The sequence below is a fragment of the Crocodylus porosus genome, unplaced genomic scaffold (genome assembly GCF_001723895.1).
Source record: "Crocodylus porosus isolate Cpor-Errol unplaced genomic scaffold, CroPor_comp1, whole genome shotgun sequence".
NCBI classification, from domain to species: domain Eukaryota; kingdom Metazoa; phylum Chordata; order Crocodylia; family Crocodylidae; genus Crocodylus; species Crocodylus porosus.
This window is the reverse complement of record NW_017728906.1, coordinates 157,672,651-157,690,699: the sequence shown is the minus strand read 5'-3', so window position 1 is coordinate 157,690,699 and position 18,049 is coordinate 157,672,651. Positions and strand designations below refer to the sequence as shown.

Sequence of the window (18,049 nt, the reverse complement as noted above, 5' to 3'; positions counted from 1 at the left end):
GTCTCACTGGTCATGTACAGACGCCCTTTATTTATAAAGGCATTTAGTTTCCTGAACATACAGTTTGTATTTTTGAAAATCCCACTCAGTACTTAAGTCTCCTTTATTTTAATAGGAGTTACAGACTGAAGGCACTGACAGATGTGAAGAAAACAAAAAACAACCCCCCCCCAGTGCTTTACTTGAAGAGGAAGCATGCTTGTGTGACCTGGCTCCCCAGCATCTGTAAACAAGAGGTGTGGATTTTTTGTGATATCTTTTACTGGACAAATGATACAGTTGGGGGAGAAGTTAGAAAAATTTTTGAACCACAAACGCCCTTCCTCAAGGATAAGAAAAGCACACAGGCTGAGCTAAATACTAGAGAAAAGCTTTCATGCAAATACAAACAGTCTGCTTGGAGGAATGGAGGAGGACTGTAAACTAGAAGTTACAGATGTTATAAGAAGTCATTATGAGATAAAAGTAGAATAGGCAACTAGCTAGTGATAGAATGAGATCATTCAAAAAGGGAAAGTAGTTATTATTTATGAAGTGCAGGAAGATTAGCAGCAGTAAGTGCGAGGTTGTGGTGAGCCATGAAGCCACTGTCTGTGTTCAGATTTTTTACTGTCCAATATAGTTATGAATTTCTATTCCCAAGGTTGTCTTCTGGAGCCGCTTTATAAATTTTCTTTGAGCACAAGGATTGTGAAGTTGTTGATCTGTAAGAAATGTGCTCCTAGTGGTGTTCATGTGTTTCTGTCCTTTATATTTTTTTTCTGTGTGAGTTCATTTCGGTGCATAGTTCCTGTCTAATTTCATCCTCATAGCTGTCCAACAGCTCTCCCAGCTATATAGTTGGTCCAATAAATGACATCACAACAAATCCTCACCTCTTGTACATTTCCTGGATCATTACAGCTACAACAACATTCCAACCCTACTGTAAAAATATAGTCATGCAAAGTTGATGTTTTTTTCACACACTTGTTTTTGACCCAGGCTTCATGGCTATCTAGGAATTCTGCCAGCCCATATTATTGATTCCACTCTCTTCAGTTTGTTTTTCATAGCAAAATATCACAGTGAAATATGTCCTGAAATATGCTCATGCAACTTCACTGAATTCATGAGATATAAATCCCGCAGAATCTGAATTCATAGTCTTTTAATCCTCTTGGCTTTATTGACGTAGGGCATATGCCACCCTTTAAAATGTTGCTTTAATTTATAAAATATTTTTTGCCTCCACAAAAGTTGAATGAAAAAGACGAATAAGACTAATATCCCAACATCACCTAAGAGTTCCTCAATTAAAAAAAACATATACCCCAACAGCATGCAACTTCAGTTTCACACAAATTAATTTGTGTTGTACATGTCAATATCTGTACACTTCTTCTAAGAGTAATTATTATTTGCAGTGCCCATAAGCGACACATAGGGTGGATACGGGGGGGCATGTGCCCCCCTGAGATTGGCCCTCGCCAGCTGGGGAGTGGGGAGCACTGACCAGTGCCTTCCCTAAGAAGCGCCAGTGGCACTTCTGGTTTTGCCAGACCCCCCTGCACCCCTGGTCAGTGATTGACCACTGGTGCCCTCCCAGAGTCAGGAGTAACAATGCAGTAACAATGGAGGTAACTCATACAGGATAATTACCAATTAAGAGTGGCAGTCTCAAAAATACCCAAGAACTAAACTCCCCCCAACACCTGTCAAAATAAGTATTTAGGTACTGCATGTGGGAAAGGCAGAGGAACACCTTGTTTATGAATCCCAAGAGGACTGCACACGGGCCGGGAGCCTAGCTATTTAGCACTGCCAAGACTTAGTTCTGGGAATACATAGAGGCAGACAGGCACCTGAGAACTTTTAGGTGCCTCCAAAGTTGTATGTGAGCTAACTGCAGGCTTCAAGAATCTAGGCTTTGCAGGTAGAAGACTAGAGTGGCAACTAGGCAGCTGTTAAGTATCTAAGTCTTATTTGTGAATCTTATCTAAAGAAAATAAGATCACATGCATACAAAAGTTCATTGACTCTCTGGCAGTACCATAACTAGACTTCTGGTGGCCCCAGGCAAACTTTTATTATCGGTCCCCACTTTGCCAGAGACAATGATAATAATAATCGGACAACAGAAAAAAAACAAAACATTTTTAGGCCCCCTTTTTGTCCAGGTCCCAGACAGCTGACTGGTTCACTTATGCCTGTGTCCAGCCCTGCTCTCTGGACCAGTTAGTTTCTGAAGTTCCACTCTACCTTGCCTTCTGCCTGATTTCAGACTACTATGGCTAATTACACCTAATTCATTTAGGCATCTAAAAAAAATACCACCTTATCCCAAAAGTCACTGTATTTCACTGTGAAACTGAAAGCAAAGTCTTATTTGAGTTTTAAATTAACTGGTTGTTTTTTCAATGTTTTTGCTTTAATCCCAAATGCTGTACAGCATGAAGTGCCATTGTCATCTATATTGCTGATTTTAGAAGCACTTGGATGTAGATGAGAACAAATCATTCTAATCATAATTTATGCTGTATGTTTTATAACATTAAATAATAAAAATATTTAGATTTGGGGATAATGACAATAATGGTATTCATTTTCTTATTTAAAAATATGACTGAGTTCCAAGTACTACATTAGAGATTTGCTTGACACTCCCTCCGTCAATAAAGTGTTCTGATTATGGTAAAATAGCCTGTTGGGTTAAATGCTCTAGTGAATTTAATAACCTTTTATAGTCTGTCATAAAGGTAGTGTTTGTAATTTTAAGCCTCTGCCCATAAGACAGAGGTATGCCATCACTAATAAAAGGATATGTAAAATCCAGGTTCAAATGATCATCGTTACTGAAAGGAACTCCCTTGATTTTCTCTGTTCTCCATTGATATGTAACATGATATGCTGGATACTATAGTAATGAGCTAGAGGAAATTAATTCCATCATCATAATCTTTGACTAATGTGCAACAAATAAGGTATAGAGTTATACATGAGATGCTTTGGGGGTGAGTTTCACAGATACTTGTTAACAACAGAGAAATGATGAGATTTTGGCTTTGTGGGCTCCACTCCAGACTGGAGAGGAATATGCACTAATAGGCAGGACTTTGCTCTCTGTTACGTCCTGATAGTCCACTCCATCTGACATAAGGAGGAATGGGGCTTCTCATAATTGTCCCATGTTCTTATCTCCTCCCACTTTCTACTTCCTTAGGCCTTCTGTTTGAGTCCTAGTCACAACCTAGGCCCTCCCCTCTGGATTCCTCATAATACTTGCTCTCTACCTGCTCCACTCCCAGTGTCAGTCTCTTTGGAAGCTCTTTCCTGGCTCATCAGCCAATCTGTCTCTCACATTGTTCAGTCTCTAATAGACACTCCTAGTTCATATTCACTATATTTATTGGCTCCCAGGCTTCCTTCCTGGTCTCTTCAGCCAGTCTCCACCCAGTCCATTGCCCTCTTCCCCCACCTCCCTGCCCTTCCTTTTCCAAGCCAGTTCCACTTCTGCTCCAACTCCTTGGCTTCTCATCACATCTTTGGTCCCTTTTCCACCATACCCCACTGTTTCCTGTTCTCAATCTCCTCACCCAGATAATTCCTCCCCAACTCAGTTTATCATCTGATCTTAATCTCCCCCTCATCCACTCTTCCCCAGCTACCAGACTGTATGTCTCTGGCCAGCTACGGTCACTGTCCTCCACTGTGGCTCTTAGTCCCTCTCTAGCCTCCTCTCTGATAGATGGCATTCCTAGTCCCTCCCTCAGGTTCCTCCTTCCAGCTCCTTCCACCTTCCTCTAGATCTTGTCCTCTACACATATCAGTCAGACAGCTTCCTTTCCCATGCTGCCTGGACTAAGTAGATAGGACAATGAATGTGGAAAAGAGAAAAATTTCTTAGTTGTAGTTACAGTGCCTAGCTTGTCCCATCCCGCAGAAGCCTAGATCTGCAAGTTGAAAGCACAGGATATGAGCATGCCTGGTTAGTAAGGAATCTTCAGGGACTTTAGCTGCAAAGCTGCTAAGTTTCTACTGACAATATGTGAACAGAAAATTTCCAGAGGCTTTTATTTTGGCCAAATGGCCTGGATTTTCCTAGGGATTGGTGTGGACTAAGATGAATTTTCCAAGGATTGTCCCACAGGCAAATCCATAAGAAAAAAGTGATCCCTTGCTTCTCAAAGAAAAGATATAAGGTTTTTTTAACATTGGCAAAAAAGTATTTTTTCTTTAACCTCATCCTTGAAATTGGCTAAACCATTATGGCGGTAATGTTTTAAAAAATCATCCTAAAAAGAACAACTGTATGGACAATTTCAGCCCAAATGGTTAAGTTCTGATGAATTATAAGCAACTTAAAACAACATCCTTTTCTCGAAGACTTCAGATAACCTTATTAATAGGTGGTGCTAAGATCCTTGCCTATAATCAAACTAATAACATTATTTGAGCAAAGTGGAAGTCATTCCCATTGAGGTTGAGACTTGAGTTGCACTCATTCTAAAAGGTCATGTAATTTGTTTTTATATATACTCCCATATTAGCAAAACTATATGCAGCATCTATTTTTTATTTCTGTAGATATACTCTACAGATTTATTGCTTTGTCACCAGCTTGTTATATGTTATTTTAATCTTGGTGTCCATATCATACTTTGTTTAAGCTCTCTGTAACAACTGCATTTTCAGTAACTGCTGTTCAGTTTTTTGTTACTCTCTCCCAATACATTATAGGTAATGATTTCCCACTGTAAAAGTCACATATATAAACACTTCATATTGCACTACTGTACTTCACTTCAGATACACTTTCCCCTTGATGCTAACAAAACTATTTTATAGTATGCATTTCAACTAGAATTTCATTGGTTATCAGGGTGCATAGTGAATGATTTGTACCCTGTGGTACCCTATATGTGTAGATTCTCACTCACTTATAATCTGCAAAAACTATGTGACAGGAAGATCAAGAAATCAGAACACATTATTGACAAAAAATAATACATAAAAAAAACAGCAAAGCCACATACTTTCCATAATCATTGCTACCACAGCCAAGTGAACTGATCATTCTAGGTATAACCAGAACAAAGTATGCTCCGTAAAACCACTATGAAATAGGAGGCATTAACATTAATAATAAAATAAGGTAGACATTTCCATGACATTTTAAGTACTTGAGATGGCCCCAAGCTGGAAAATTTTAATCTAATTTTGGGGGGTTTTCCCCCCTTAGAAAATAGATTAACAGATTGATAGATGCTAGGATCGGAAGGGACCTTAACAGATCATCGAGTCTGACCCCCTGCCTGGGCAGGAAAGAGTGCTGCAGTCAGATGACCCCAGCCAGACGCCTATACAGCCTTCTCTTAAAGACCCTCAAGGTGGGGAAAACACCACCTCCCTTGAAAGCCCATTCCAAATTTTGGCCACCCTCACCATGAAGAAGTTTTTCCTGATATCTAGCTTAAATCTGCTCTCTGTCAGTTTGTGACCATTGCTCCTTGTTACCCCAAGAGGTGCCCTACAGTCCGATTCCTTGCTACCGCCCTGCTAATGAATTTGTAGGCAGCCACAAGATCACCTCTCAGCCTTCTCTTGCGGAGGCTGAAGAGGCTCAGGTTCCTCAGTCACCCCTCATAGGGTTTGGCTTGTAAACTCTTAACCATATGAGTGGCCCTCCTCTGGACCCTCGCAAGGCTTTCCATATCCTTCTTAAAGTATGGCACCCAAAACTGGATGCAGTACCCCAACTGCAGTCTGACCAATGCCGCATAGAGGGGAAGTATCACCTCCTCGGATCTATTTGTCATTTATCTGCTGATGCATAATAAAGTGCAGTTAGTTTTGCTGATGATTTTGTCACACTAACAACTCATGTTCATCTTGGAGTCCACTATGACTCTGAGATCCCTTTCCACTTCTGTGCTGCTGAGAGGGTCACTTCCCAGCAAGTAGGTGTGCTGGATATTTTTACACCCTAGGTGCAGCACTCTGCACTTGTCCTTGTTGTACTGCATCCTAATGTGTGTTCTCCCCACTTTTCCATCCTGTCCAGGTCTGCCTGCAATCACTCTCTACCCTCAAGTGTTCACTTCATCCCACAATTTAGTATCATCTACAAACCTGGACAGAGTACACTTCACACCCACATTCAAGTCACTGATGAATACATTGAAAAGTACAGGTCAAAGGACCGACACTTGTGGGACCCCACTACCCACATCCTTCCAGGTCTATACAACCTGTCTACTACCACTCTCTGGCTGAGACCCCCAAGCCAATCTGCTACCCACTGGACGTGTAAACATCTAAGTCACAGCCTCTTAATTTATTTTTGAGAAAGGGATGAGATACTGTATCAAAGGCCTTGCTAAAATCTAAGAACATGACATCTACCTCTACTCCTGCATCTAAGCATTTTGTGACCCGTCAGAAAATGAAACCAGATTAGTCAGGCAGGATCTGCCTGCTATGAATCCATGCTGGTTGCCCTGCTGCATTATTTTTCCCACTGGACTTGCACAAATATGATCCTTAATAATCTTTTCAAAGACTTTTCCAAGGATGGAGGTGAGGCTGACTGGCCTATAATTACTCGGATCCTCCTTCCTTTCATTCTTGAAAGTGGAACCACAGTGGTACTTTTACAGTCCTCCAGGACCTGACCCAAGCACCATGACTGCTCAAACAGCCATGCCAGTGGTTCTGCTATGACACTGGCCAATTCCTTCAGTACCCTCAGATGCAGCTCATCCGGGCCTGCTGACTTAAACATATCCAGTCCATCCAAGTGACTCTGCACCAAGTCAATGTTGACAGTTGGTGGGCTGGTGTCCCTCTGATACCCATCTAAGAACCCATTAGGAGACTTATCCTGACCCTTGTTCAAGAACACTGAGGCAAAAAACTCATTGAATAGCTCATCTTTGTCCCCGCCGTCTGTCACTAATTCCTCTTGCTTCTTCAGTGGTGGTCCTGTGCTGTCCTGAGTTTTCCTTTTACTCCATACACACCTAAAAATGATTTTTTGTTGTTTTTGTGTTGCCAGCCTTAGCTCTGTAGTTGCTTTGGCCTTTCTAACTGCAAGTGTGGGCCAAGTAGGTATACTCCTCCTTGGTAGCTTACCCCTGCTTCTGCTGCCTGTACAACTCCTTTTTTGCCTTAGGTTCCCTGGATTTCTCTGTTTAGCCAAGGAAATTTTTTGGCCTCTTTCCCCCTTTCCCTTGCACGGATCATCTCCCTCTGTGTCCAAAGGATAACTTTCTTCAGGAACGACCACCTTTCCTGGACTCTTATCTTGCCAATACTCCTATCCTGTAGCGCATCATTGACTAAACTCCAAAATGTTAGACTATTAGGGTCCAGGATTGTGGTTCATGTCTACCTCTGTTGAAAAAATGAGCAAAATCCTAAGAAGTTAACAAGAACACAGATGATTTTTTTCCTTGAGTATTTTCCCCTCACAGAAGTTCTTCATCTTGAGAGGAAAATATTTTAATCTCTTCTCTGACATCTTCATTTACTCTTGCCCAAAGGACTTGTACAGTCACAGAAAATCAGATTTATCAGCATTCAGACCCTGTGGTGATTTCTTTTTCACATTGTCTTCAATCTTTTTGTCCTATAATATTACTTGGTTTAGAATGGTTAGGAAAAATCAACCAACCACCTGAAGAAGAAAACACATGCACCAACCTCATAAAAATTGCTACTACCTCTGAACAGCATTCAGAGCCATTATCCCTTTGCTGAACACACTGAGAAATACCAACAAACTTATTAAAACACATTTATTAGATTTAAAAATGAACTGAACCGATTGGCCTGACTGTCTCTTCCCCCACTGTTATAGTTCATTATTCTTGTTTTCTCCTGAGTTCTTCCAAGGTCTTATAACTTGACTGCAATGGATTCCTGTGCATTGTCTATCAACTAAGACTAGTCCAACCATGCACATCTGTCCCTTAATATGCCTTCTATATTACTGATGTGATTTGAGATGGTGTAGAGCTGTACCAAAAGCTCTATATGGGCCAAAGAGTCTTTTATGCCAGGGACATATGGGAAAGATGCTTTATCGTTTTAGCATTGCTCATATGGTGCCAAAAGGAATCCAACATAGACCCAGAGAATGTAGTAATGATAAAAATTGACCTTTATTCTTCCCTTGTCCTTTTGTTGGTTGTTGTTGTTCAAGTGATTCTTGCTCATTTCCTTAATATTAGTAAGTTCTTCAGGACAGGGATCATGTCTTTATATTTCGAGTGCAAAGATCTTTCTATATTTTTCATGCTGAATTAAAAATTAATAATGATATAATTCAAATCAATCTCCCTATTAAGGGATGACTGCTCCCTTTTATACTTTCAGCTTTGTCTACATGTGCCACACCAAAAGGATTACACTGCTTCTATTGGAAATTTTTCCAAAACTCTTTTCTTAACATTATTCTATTAGTCCCAGTTATACTGATTTCTAGTCAAAAGATGCTTGCCACATATTTTAATATCACACTTGTGCAACCATGTAAAATAGAGAAATGAATGAAGAAGTTTTCTGGAGACTTTTTAATAAACTCAATTGTCTTCTTGCATACATAGCCTAGTATGGGTTGTATGCAAGAAGTCCCCTTTTTCTGATTATACTTTAAAAATATGGTATGCATCCAGCATCCTACTATATCCTGGGCATGTCTACACATGCATGAATGTGCCATAATTGGCACTAATCTGCAGTACTGCTGGAGCACAGTTTTTACATGATGCTAATGTGCAGTAGACTAATTCTATTATGTATTAGCATGGCTTTGCTGTGACATGCTAATACGCAGTAGAATTAGTCTACTGTGCTTCTAGCATCTTGTCTAGACATACTCTCTTAGTAGGAAAATGTTATCAGTGTTTGATCTCCAGAAAGTGAGATCATTATGGAAAATCCTGATACTTATTGGGCATGTTTATATGTGCATTAACGTGCTTTCATTAATTTGCATTAAATCTAGTACCTCCGGGCTCCTACACACATATGGAGAGACTGTTCTGATGCACTGCAAATTCAGCAGAGCAATTTTCTGAGTACGGAAATTGACATGCTCCAGCAGCCTTGCACATCATGTGTATCAGCATAACCTCACATCTCCATACTGGCAAAATTGCAGCAGTGAGCTTTGAAATAAAACACATCCGATGAGCTTTAGTTCAAAGTGCCCCGCCGCCTTTATTTCAGCACAGGGGTGTGCAGTGACACACATATACTTGCTTATTAAAGCTAATTAAAGCATCTGGTGCTGCATTGGGAACACAGGTAAAAATGCCCTCATTGTAAGGTGTTAGGAAAATTTGCATTAGCCTGTTTTAATGTGCATTAACTAAAGAGCACATTTTTTAAATGATGCTTTAATGCACATTAAAACATGCTAATATGCATTAAAGCACACAGGTAGACATGCCCACTAAGTTCTAAATTATGGACACATCTGCACTGAGAATACATCAGGATAAGTATAACTCCTAGTTCTCTGTATTCACAATAGGAGAGGTAGCAGTTAAAATGCAAATTACATTCAGAACTGTTCTAACAAGGAGACAGACAAACAAAGAATCCTATAATCCTATTATTTAAAAATGGTAATAGTTTTGACATGAATTGTATGTGTTCCAGGATAACCTTTGCTTAGGGGAAAGAGATTAGTTGCTTATGATCCCAATTTTAAAATATGCTTTTTTCCCTAGAGATGCATTTGTTTAGTATAGTGCTTGAAAACTTTTCATACACATCTAGGAAACAGTTTTCAGAGTTTTCAGTCACCTTAGTATAAGGGTACTGTATTTTACAATGGAGTTCAGAGAAGTGCAAAAAGACTCATTTGCAACCTGGAAGTTATCCTTTACAATGAAAAATGAAAAATAATATAGCTTATGGAAGAAAAGTTGAAGACGTGATTTGACCACAGTCTATTATTCCCCAGACAGGAATAGGAAATTTAGCATTGGAGATTTTGTTAACCTTGTAAACAAAGGTGTTATAAGAACCGAGGGCTGGAAGTTGAACACAGCAAAGTTTAAGCTGAAAATAACATGTATATTTTTAACAGTGAGTGCAGTGAACCACTGAAACACATTGCCTAGAGCAGTGGTCTCCAAAGTAGGGTGCACCCTGGGCGTGTGCAAGACGATCCACTGGGGTGCAGGAAGAAAATATTAGAACTTCTATTTAGATGTATATTTATATAAATATACATATATTGGGGGTGCGTGCTCAAAAATTTTTTACTGATAGGGGTGCGCGATCAAAAAAGTTTGGAGACCACTGGCCTAGAGATGTAATAAATTCCCTATCACTCATCATGAATGCTTTCTTTAAAGATATTCTCTAGTTCAGAAATTCACAATGTGTGGCCTGAAACAGTAATATTAGTGGCCTGGTGAGTCAGCCAGACAGTGTATGTGCCTGGGTGGCCCTCCAATGGGAAATGTAACTTTTAAGTGGCCTTGCTCTAATTCCAACATGAGTTGTTGGGATCGGTGCAGGAAACACTGGGTAGAATCTACAGTTTGCGCTATGTAGGAAGTCAGACTAAATGACACCTTTAAAACTATTAAATAATCTCTATCAGGTTATTGAAAATCTCCATCAACCCATTGACTCTTGTGCCTGAATTTTTCAATCCTTTTTCATGTTGGTGAGCATTTACTCATGTGTGTTGTTCCACTGATTTCATGTGCATGCTATGAGAGACAGGGACCATTCAACATCAGTAATGGTGGCAGAACCTGACCATAAGAGGTTATTTTGATAAGTATAAACACAGTTTGTAGAGCTGCGAGTATCCCTTAAAAACACAAGTGTCTGGGTTAGTGGAAAAATGCTTTGTGATTGTGACTTTCTCAGTGTGAGTACCCTTCCACATGAACCCTTTCCTTCCCCCCACAAAAAACAAAAGAGTGAGTAGAGAAGGATTTTTTTCTGTTTTCTACTGACTGCTGTACAACTTTAGGTGAGTCACTTCTCTCTTTACTTCAGCATTACTCTCTAGAAAGTAGGATAATGACACAATCTGCTTGAAAATGTATTCGAGTCCTATAACAGCTAAGCAATAATTATCATTGTCTTGACTTCACCCTAATCCAGGTACACTGGAGGAACAAGCCAGACACAGTGATCTCTGTTCTTTAGGTGCATCATTTTGGCACCCTGGAGAATAAAGTTACTAACCACACTTGCATGAGTGCACCAGAACAGAGTAACTACAGGACACGTGGCACCAAATCCCTTCCTCAAGACCGGGCTGTTACCGGTAAGGAAGGAATGTGCCAGGATCAATATGCTTTTTGTTTATTTGCCTCATGTTAGTATAAAAGCTGGGATAATTTATTGAAGAATTCTGTTGTTTCAGTATGACTCTCAAACATACTGATGTTAGCTTGGCTTGTCAGTATGATTTGTAACTCCATCCAGCCTGCCAGATTGATTAATTTCTCAGCAATAATAACAGCTAGATATTGACTTCTTTTAATGTCACTAACAAGATTTATCAAACAAAGACAATAAATCTTAGTATGCAGCTGGTTACTGGGAATTGTGTTAAACTATATTATCTTAGGGAAAATTCCAGAAGGCACCATGCCTGCCTCCTGCAGTCCAATCCCTCCCAGAACTTCCCAGCATGCAGTAGTTTTTGCATATTGCCCTCTGCCTTTGGATGTGCAGCCATGCTCTTGCACAATACAGAAGACGTATGAACTCAGCTCTTTCTTGCCCCCTTTTGTATGGTTTGCATTGCTACAGCTCTATGAAGAAATAAAAATCCTTGTTAATTAACCCCATGAGCGCCAAGCACTAGCTAGTGGATTCTAAATGTCACAGTCAAGAAGTCCAGTTAACAGGGCTAACCTACTAAAAAAAGCCAGGAGTTGAGGATGGGTTGTGGAAATGGACAGAAGTAGCTTAATAGAGAATTGTGGGAATGGTAACAAATCAGAGACCTAAAGAGAGTGGTTGAAGTTAGGATGTATGATGACCTTGTCTGTATAAGAAAGTGGCACCAAATTCACTAAACCAATTTAATGAAATCAATGCAATGAAATCAGTGGGAATTGTCTTGTTTTGGTTTAATCAAGGTTTATTTCAGTTTAGCTTAAATAGGTTAGGTTTAAACTGAACCAAAATAAGCCAAAGTGAGAGTTCAGCATGTCATGGAGATAGTTTGGCCAAGGAACAGGAGTGGTAGGAGAGAATGGGAACCTGAGTGACTTGTAACGATAACTCTTATGAGGTGCTGCAGGCACAAAGGCTGATATGGATATGACCCAAACAACATAATGGTTTTTGGAGCAGCTCTCACTGAAATGCTTGCTTTCACCTATGCAGGCAGGAAATTCAGGGAGAAAAGACATTTCCTTTTCCACAGGAAAACTCCTGATTTAAATAAATCTTTATGTTCTGATGGGAAAATATTTTATTCAGTTATTTTTGACTGGGTCTAGTCAATAATTTTTCCCAAAAGAAAATATTTTTTAGGGGAAAAAAAGGCATTTGATGAAAACACTATTGAAAAATGTCAACCAGTCCTAACCATAACATTTATGTCTTTGTTACTTGTAAGGCATGAATGTTGCCTTTGGAAATCCTTATGGTTAGCAAACAACAAACCCTATAACTACTGATACTGAAAATGCTAAAGGATGCCTTGTTCTCTGTTTCAGAACATTGTTGCAGCCAAACAAGAACCATTAAATGAGAGATCATTCAAAAGATAATGAAAGTAAATAAATTCTTAAAAAATGTAAATAGACTGTTTAACTTCAAATTGGATGCTTTGCATATATCAAACCAACATCTGTACTAGAGAAATCACAAAGATTATCAGTCTTCATACTTCAAGGCACAAATTAATCACCAGCTAAAATCATTAAGAAACTCCCCCAAAATTTGCCCTTTTCTCACCATGGTGTAGCATTACCCAGGTGACCAACCGCACATTAGATTTGTCAATTTTTCCCTTAATTATCATAAACTATGCCAGTTGTTACATTAGATGGACCTATATTGATCTAAACCAATAACCTTGGTCTAAGTTCTTATGACCACATACCCCTAATCTATCTTCCTGCTTCAATCCTGATGGGCAAACTATGTAAGGATCTAACATTTTCCATTGTATTTTCTTTAGTAATACATTTACCCAGGACCCACGGTAATATCATCCACTCGACGATGGTTGGCGGTGGTCCCTGCATGTTCAAGTCTGACCTGTCAATGTGCTGAGAGGCAAGCAGCAGCAAAAAAAGAAAAGTCAAGTAGGATGCAGTATGGCAGATAAACTTGATAAATGGCTTTCTGATGAACAGCCCCAGTGGGCTTTTGGGAGCTATCAGGTAGCACACAGAGAAGACAGGGAAAAGGAGTCCTATCACAACACATGTTAGCATCTTCACTGCCCAGTGTCGTCTCCTCCAGCCTGGGAACTCATCGTACCAGCGAGATGCAAGCAGCTGCTGACAGTTGGGCTGGGCAACAAACTAAAGAGAAAAAAAAGAAAAAACAGTCAAAATGATGTTATTGTTACTGTTTGCTTTGCAGGTCAGCCTTAAGGGTAGTTCATGACTGACCTCTTGGAAGGCATAAAAAGGAAGTCTACTCAAAACAGCTGTTCCTGCAAGCAAAGACCTCTTTTTCCCTCCTTCCTTTTATGAGCAAATCAGTGGTAAAGGGGGTGGAGAGAAAAAGGGGGCATGACTTAGTGTTCTCTGCTCGTGCATCTGTTTCATCCTAAGCGGTGGCATGGTGCCTCCATAAAAGCAAGAGAACCATGGGAGAGAAGGGTTCTGATGCATACTTACTGATCATAAGCAGCTATTATTTCTCATAATACTACCAGAAGAAGTGTGCAACTTTTATTGTGGACAGCATATAATCTAGCCCTTAACATTCACTTTTTAGAAGTTCTTGATCTAGTAAAGTGTTAATGAGAATCTAAAACAAATGAGCTGTGAACATAGATATTTCAAAATTGGGATTTAAATTCAAGCATATATTAGGAAAATGTTCACATTATTCACTCAGATCCACTTGACCAGAACTCAAAGAACATTAGATAAAAGTTGCTTGCTATAGACACATATAATGCTGTTGTGGGTTATAGGATTATAATATAAGATCTTTGTGCAGTAAAACTGAAATCTATCATCCAAAAATGAACTGTTCTTAGATAATTTTCTAAGACAGCTCTAGCTTTTTGATATTTCTATTTGATATTTCTGCAAAGGTCTTGCAGAACAAATGAAAAAAGCTAATATGCTCTAATGTTTCTTTCCCTCAAACCTTTTCTTTGTTTCATTTCTATCTTTACAAATGTTTACAGTATAGACTCCTATCACCTATTTTCATTTCTATATAATGATATTTTCCTCTTAAAACTAACCTTAAAAGAATATGTTTATATTTCTTTTTTTCCATATAGTACAGTATATAGATAGTAAATATTTAGTAGTAAATATCTATATACTGACTTTTATTTTCTCAAGAAAGTTTGTGGTATATTTCAGGCTTCTCCAGGCTATTACATCTGAGAATGGGAGGCATATATTAAACATATAATACAACCAAAATGAGCAGATACAATAAAATTGGAATCAAATAGAGTAAAGGAGAAAAAATAAACATGTTTATTTTCACATCACATCACATCACACACACACACACACACACACACTAGATTAATACATAATAGAGTCAAGCACAAATAATTTTCTATTTTGTTTCTTCTGTTCAGTTTAGGGAATTAAAAAATATCACTCAAATTTTAGTTACCTTGGAATTCTAATCACATTTGTGTTGAGTAATTATTAGTTTAGTGTACTTTTGATAATATAATCACACTCATAATTATCATGTTGAGTAGTGTAATGTAATGTAATCATCATGAGTAGTAATTCACTTCTCAGTCTCTGAAAATCACTGGGACTACTGGCACAGGAAAATATTACTCAATGTAGACAGAATTTGGCACCAAGTAAAACATTAATGTGTATCTTTCTGTGTATATCTGGGCATCATTATTAAAAAATGAAAGAGTACAAACTCCCAGGGCCGAATTCCAGCCTGGTGTATGCCAGTAGAACTCCATGTGAAAGATACCTTCTTACCATATACCTGCTCTGACATCAATCCTGTGACAGCTAATTGTTTACTTTTGGAGAGAGGTGAAAAGAAAAAGAAAAGATTGTTGAGTAAAAGTATCTTTAAAGGACCTATAAAGGAAAACAATACACAATGTTCTCTGTCGCATTTATTAGGAAAAATACAAGCTTTAAAGGTTTCAGGACGTTTATCTCAAGATAGATGTGCCTACAAACGATACCATATGCAATTAGAGCAGATGGTTTCAAAGTGTTGTGTTGCCAGACTTTTAACAAGGGTCTCCCTCAAAATGTTTCCACCTCATCTCAAAATACATTTTCTAGTCCCTCAATATATCTCCCCCACCCCAGAATCTGACTCTTCTATGCTGCATTTTTCATCAAAATAACTGTCAGTGCAATGTCCATCTCACATCCTAAAAGTTCATTAGTTCTGTCGTTTTTTTTCCCTCGGTTTGTTTCTCTCACCCTTCAGACCTCCCATAGTGGATGCAAGGAATCTGGTGAAAGGGTCAGTCTTCTCTGCATGGTTTGTGATTTCAGATGGAAATAAGTGTCTCTGGGCTTGTCAGAGGTGGGTAACTGAGAAGAGCAGTGGTTGTGCTGAATATGGTAGTGCTGAATGATCTGGGGAAATAGTAGGTTTTAGGCACTCTCCAAATATCAACTTTTCTAACTTTGGCCAGATTTAGATTGGCACTGGTAGGTAGCTTGCAAAACCTGTAGGAATTATGTTAAGTGTTGCTGCTTAGCTCTGCTTCTTTTCCCCTTCATGCTGTTCTGTAGAGCCAGGAAAGAACAATAGCCTGAAACATCCAGGCTGACTGATCTAAACAATCTTACAGAAAAAACTGTGTAACTGAGATCTATTCTGTCCTGGACTTTTTGAATGTCTGTACCTAGTCAAAGAGGACTAAAACTATTAACGTGAAATATAAAATATTGAACTAACAATGAAGCATGTTAACTATGAGGTTCTTTGGGATTTAGAGTGTGTGGGGGTAAAATGTTTACCTCTCCCCTTTGACTCCTGAAATACATGGTTTTGCAGGAACACTAGCGTAATGAAATAGGATTTCAGTCAGGTACCTAATTTATTCAAGTGCCTTAAAAGGGGAACAGGTTTTGGTAGTTGATCTTTTTTTTTTTTAATAGTAAAAAACATTTTTTGCACAAGGCAAAAATGCTAGTTTTATTACCAAGGACCTGCATAAGTCTGCTTCAGCTCAGCAGTACGTTCCAAGAGAACTGGACAGGCAGTTTTACATGAGAATATTATCCTTGAAATTGGGATTGATATTCTCTGAAAAGTCTCTTTATGGGGCAGGTTTGGATTTAATCACTGAGCTATTTGTACTGAGGCATTGTAATTAAAGTATCTTTCACAAGATGATGGAAACCAAATCGAATTCTCTAAAAAACAATTAACATCAAGAACCTTCTATAATTTAAACACAAATTTAAAATGAAAACAGCATGTCTCTCCCATTTATCTTTTCCTTATCTGCTTGGTTTATGAGCAAATGAAAATCAAAAACAATGACCTAGAAGTGCTCCAGTAAATGCCAAACACCAATTTATTCTATATGCACATAGCAATGAGATAGCAAGTAATATACTTAAAAAAAATCTAGTCAACGTAAAAACATGAGACAAGAAAAATAGTATGTACCATAACATACATAAAAAGGCCACAAACCTATTAGATGAGCTGTAGACATAGAAAAGAGGTTGTAGCAGTGCACAACACAGGCAGAAATATATAACAGAAGCCATAAAGCAGTTTGTACACATGATATATTACATTTTTGAAAGGTCCAGACCTCCAGTTTCAGGCTGTGGTTTTATCTAATAACAGTATTGGCATGGCTGGTGAATAATTTCCTGATGCAACAATAAATCTTGTTCTTCACTACATCATTTTCTTTGCACTGCCCAATTCTCTCAGCTATAAAGATGACCTGCGCCATCCTAAAGTGTTTACTTTACAACTTTAGTAATTGTTAATCACTTGTAGACAAATGTTTGAGATTTGCCCTTGATAACTTCATTTATAAAAGCATTATTTGAAAATATGGCAAATTTCTGATATACTTTCCAGTATATAATAATGATGTTGTAGCCATCATGGTCCAAAAATTAAGCAAGAGGAAAGGATTTCTTAGGGTGATATCTTTTTTTGGACCAACTATGTAGGTGAGCTAAAGTTAAACAAGCTTTCAAATGCAAGATATTCTTCCTCAGGTCTCTGATCACAGGGAGCATTTTTACACGCGCAAGCACAACAGCACCAGGTGCTCTGAAAGGCGCCTGGCACAGTGATGCTTGCAGTTGTATAAGCGGCAAAATGTGCATCAGTGCTGAGAAAATGGCGGCGGTGCGCTTTTGAATTAGAACACCTTGAAGGTGCTTAGTTCAAAAGCTCACTGCCATTATTTTCTGTGCGCTGAAACACATTTCACCACTTATACAACTGTATGTGGTGCAGCGCAGTGCGTGTCAGCTCACGTGCGGAGCAGACTTGATTAATTGAGTCTGTTCAGAAGTGCCAGATCTCTAGCACATCATGGAACGAAAAAGTATGTGTATGCCAGGGAGCCAGGTATAGCATAAAAAAACACCAGAAGGAAGGGAATGAGAACATTTTCCAGGGGATTAGCAGAAGAAAAGAAGCTGATTATGGAGAGATCAAGGCCTATCAAAAGGGAGGAGGGTCATTCTCCCTTTCCTGTCTAGAAATAATTCAGTTGTTGTTTAAAATACAAAGTGCCTATATGTTTAGTCTTTGTTTTTTAGTGTCCAGCCAGATTATGAATTTTTCTTCCCAAGTTTGCCTTTTAAAAGTGTTATGTAGAGAGGAAAGAGACAAAGCCACATCGTCACTAAGATCCAACAACAAAATAGTGATGAAACCATCAGTC

The 18,049-nt window shown here is 38.8% G+C and overlaps 1 protein-coding gene across 1 annotated transcript in view; it reads right to left on the bottom strand.

The window, feature by feature from the left end:
• The window catches only part of TRPC4 (transient receptor potential cation channel subfamily C member 4), a 227,405-nt gene that overhangs the window by 46,849 nt on the left and 162,507 nt on the right, over positions 1-18,049 (bottom strand). The window contains exon 4 of the mRNA XM_019530026.1: positions 13,172-13,508. Within this exon, the coding sequence (XP_019385571.1) occupies positions 13,172-13,508 (337 nt within the window). The remainder of the gene's footprint in view (positions 1-13,171; positions 13,509-18,049) is intronic.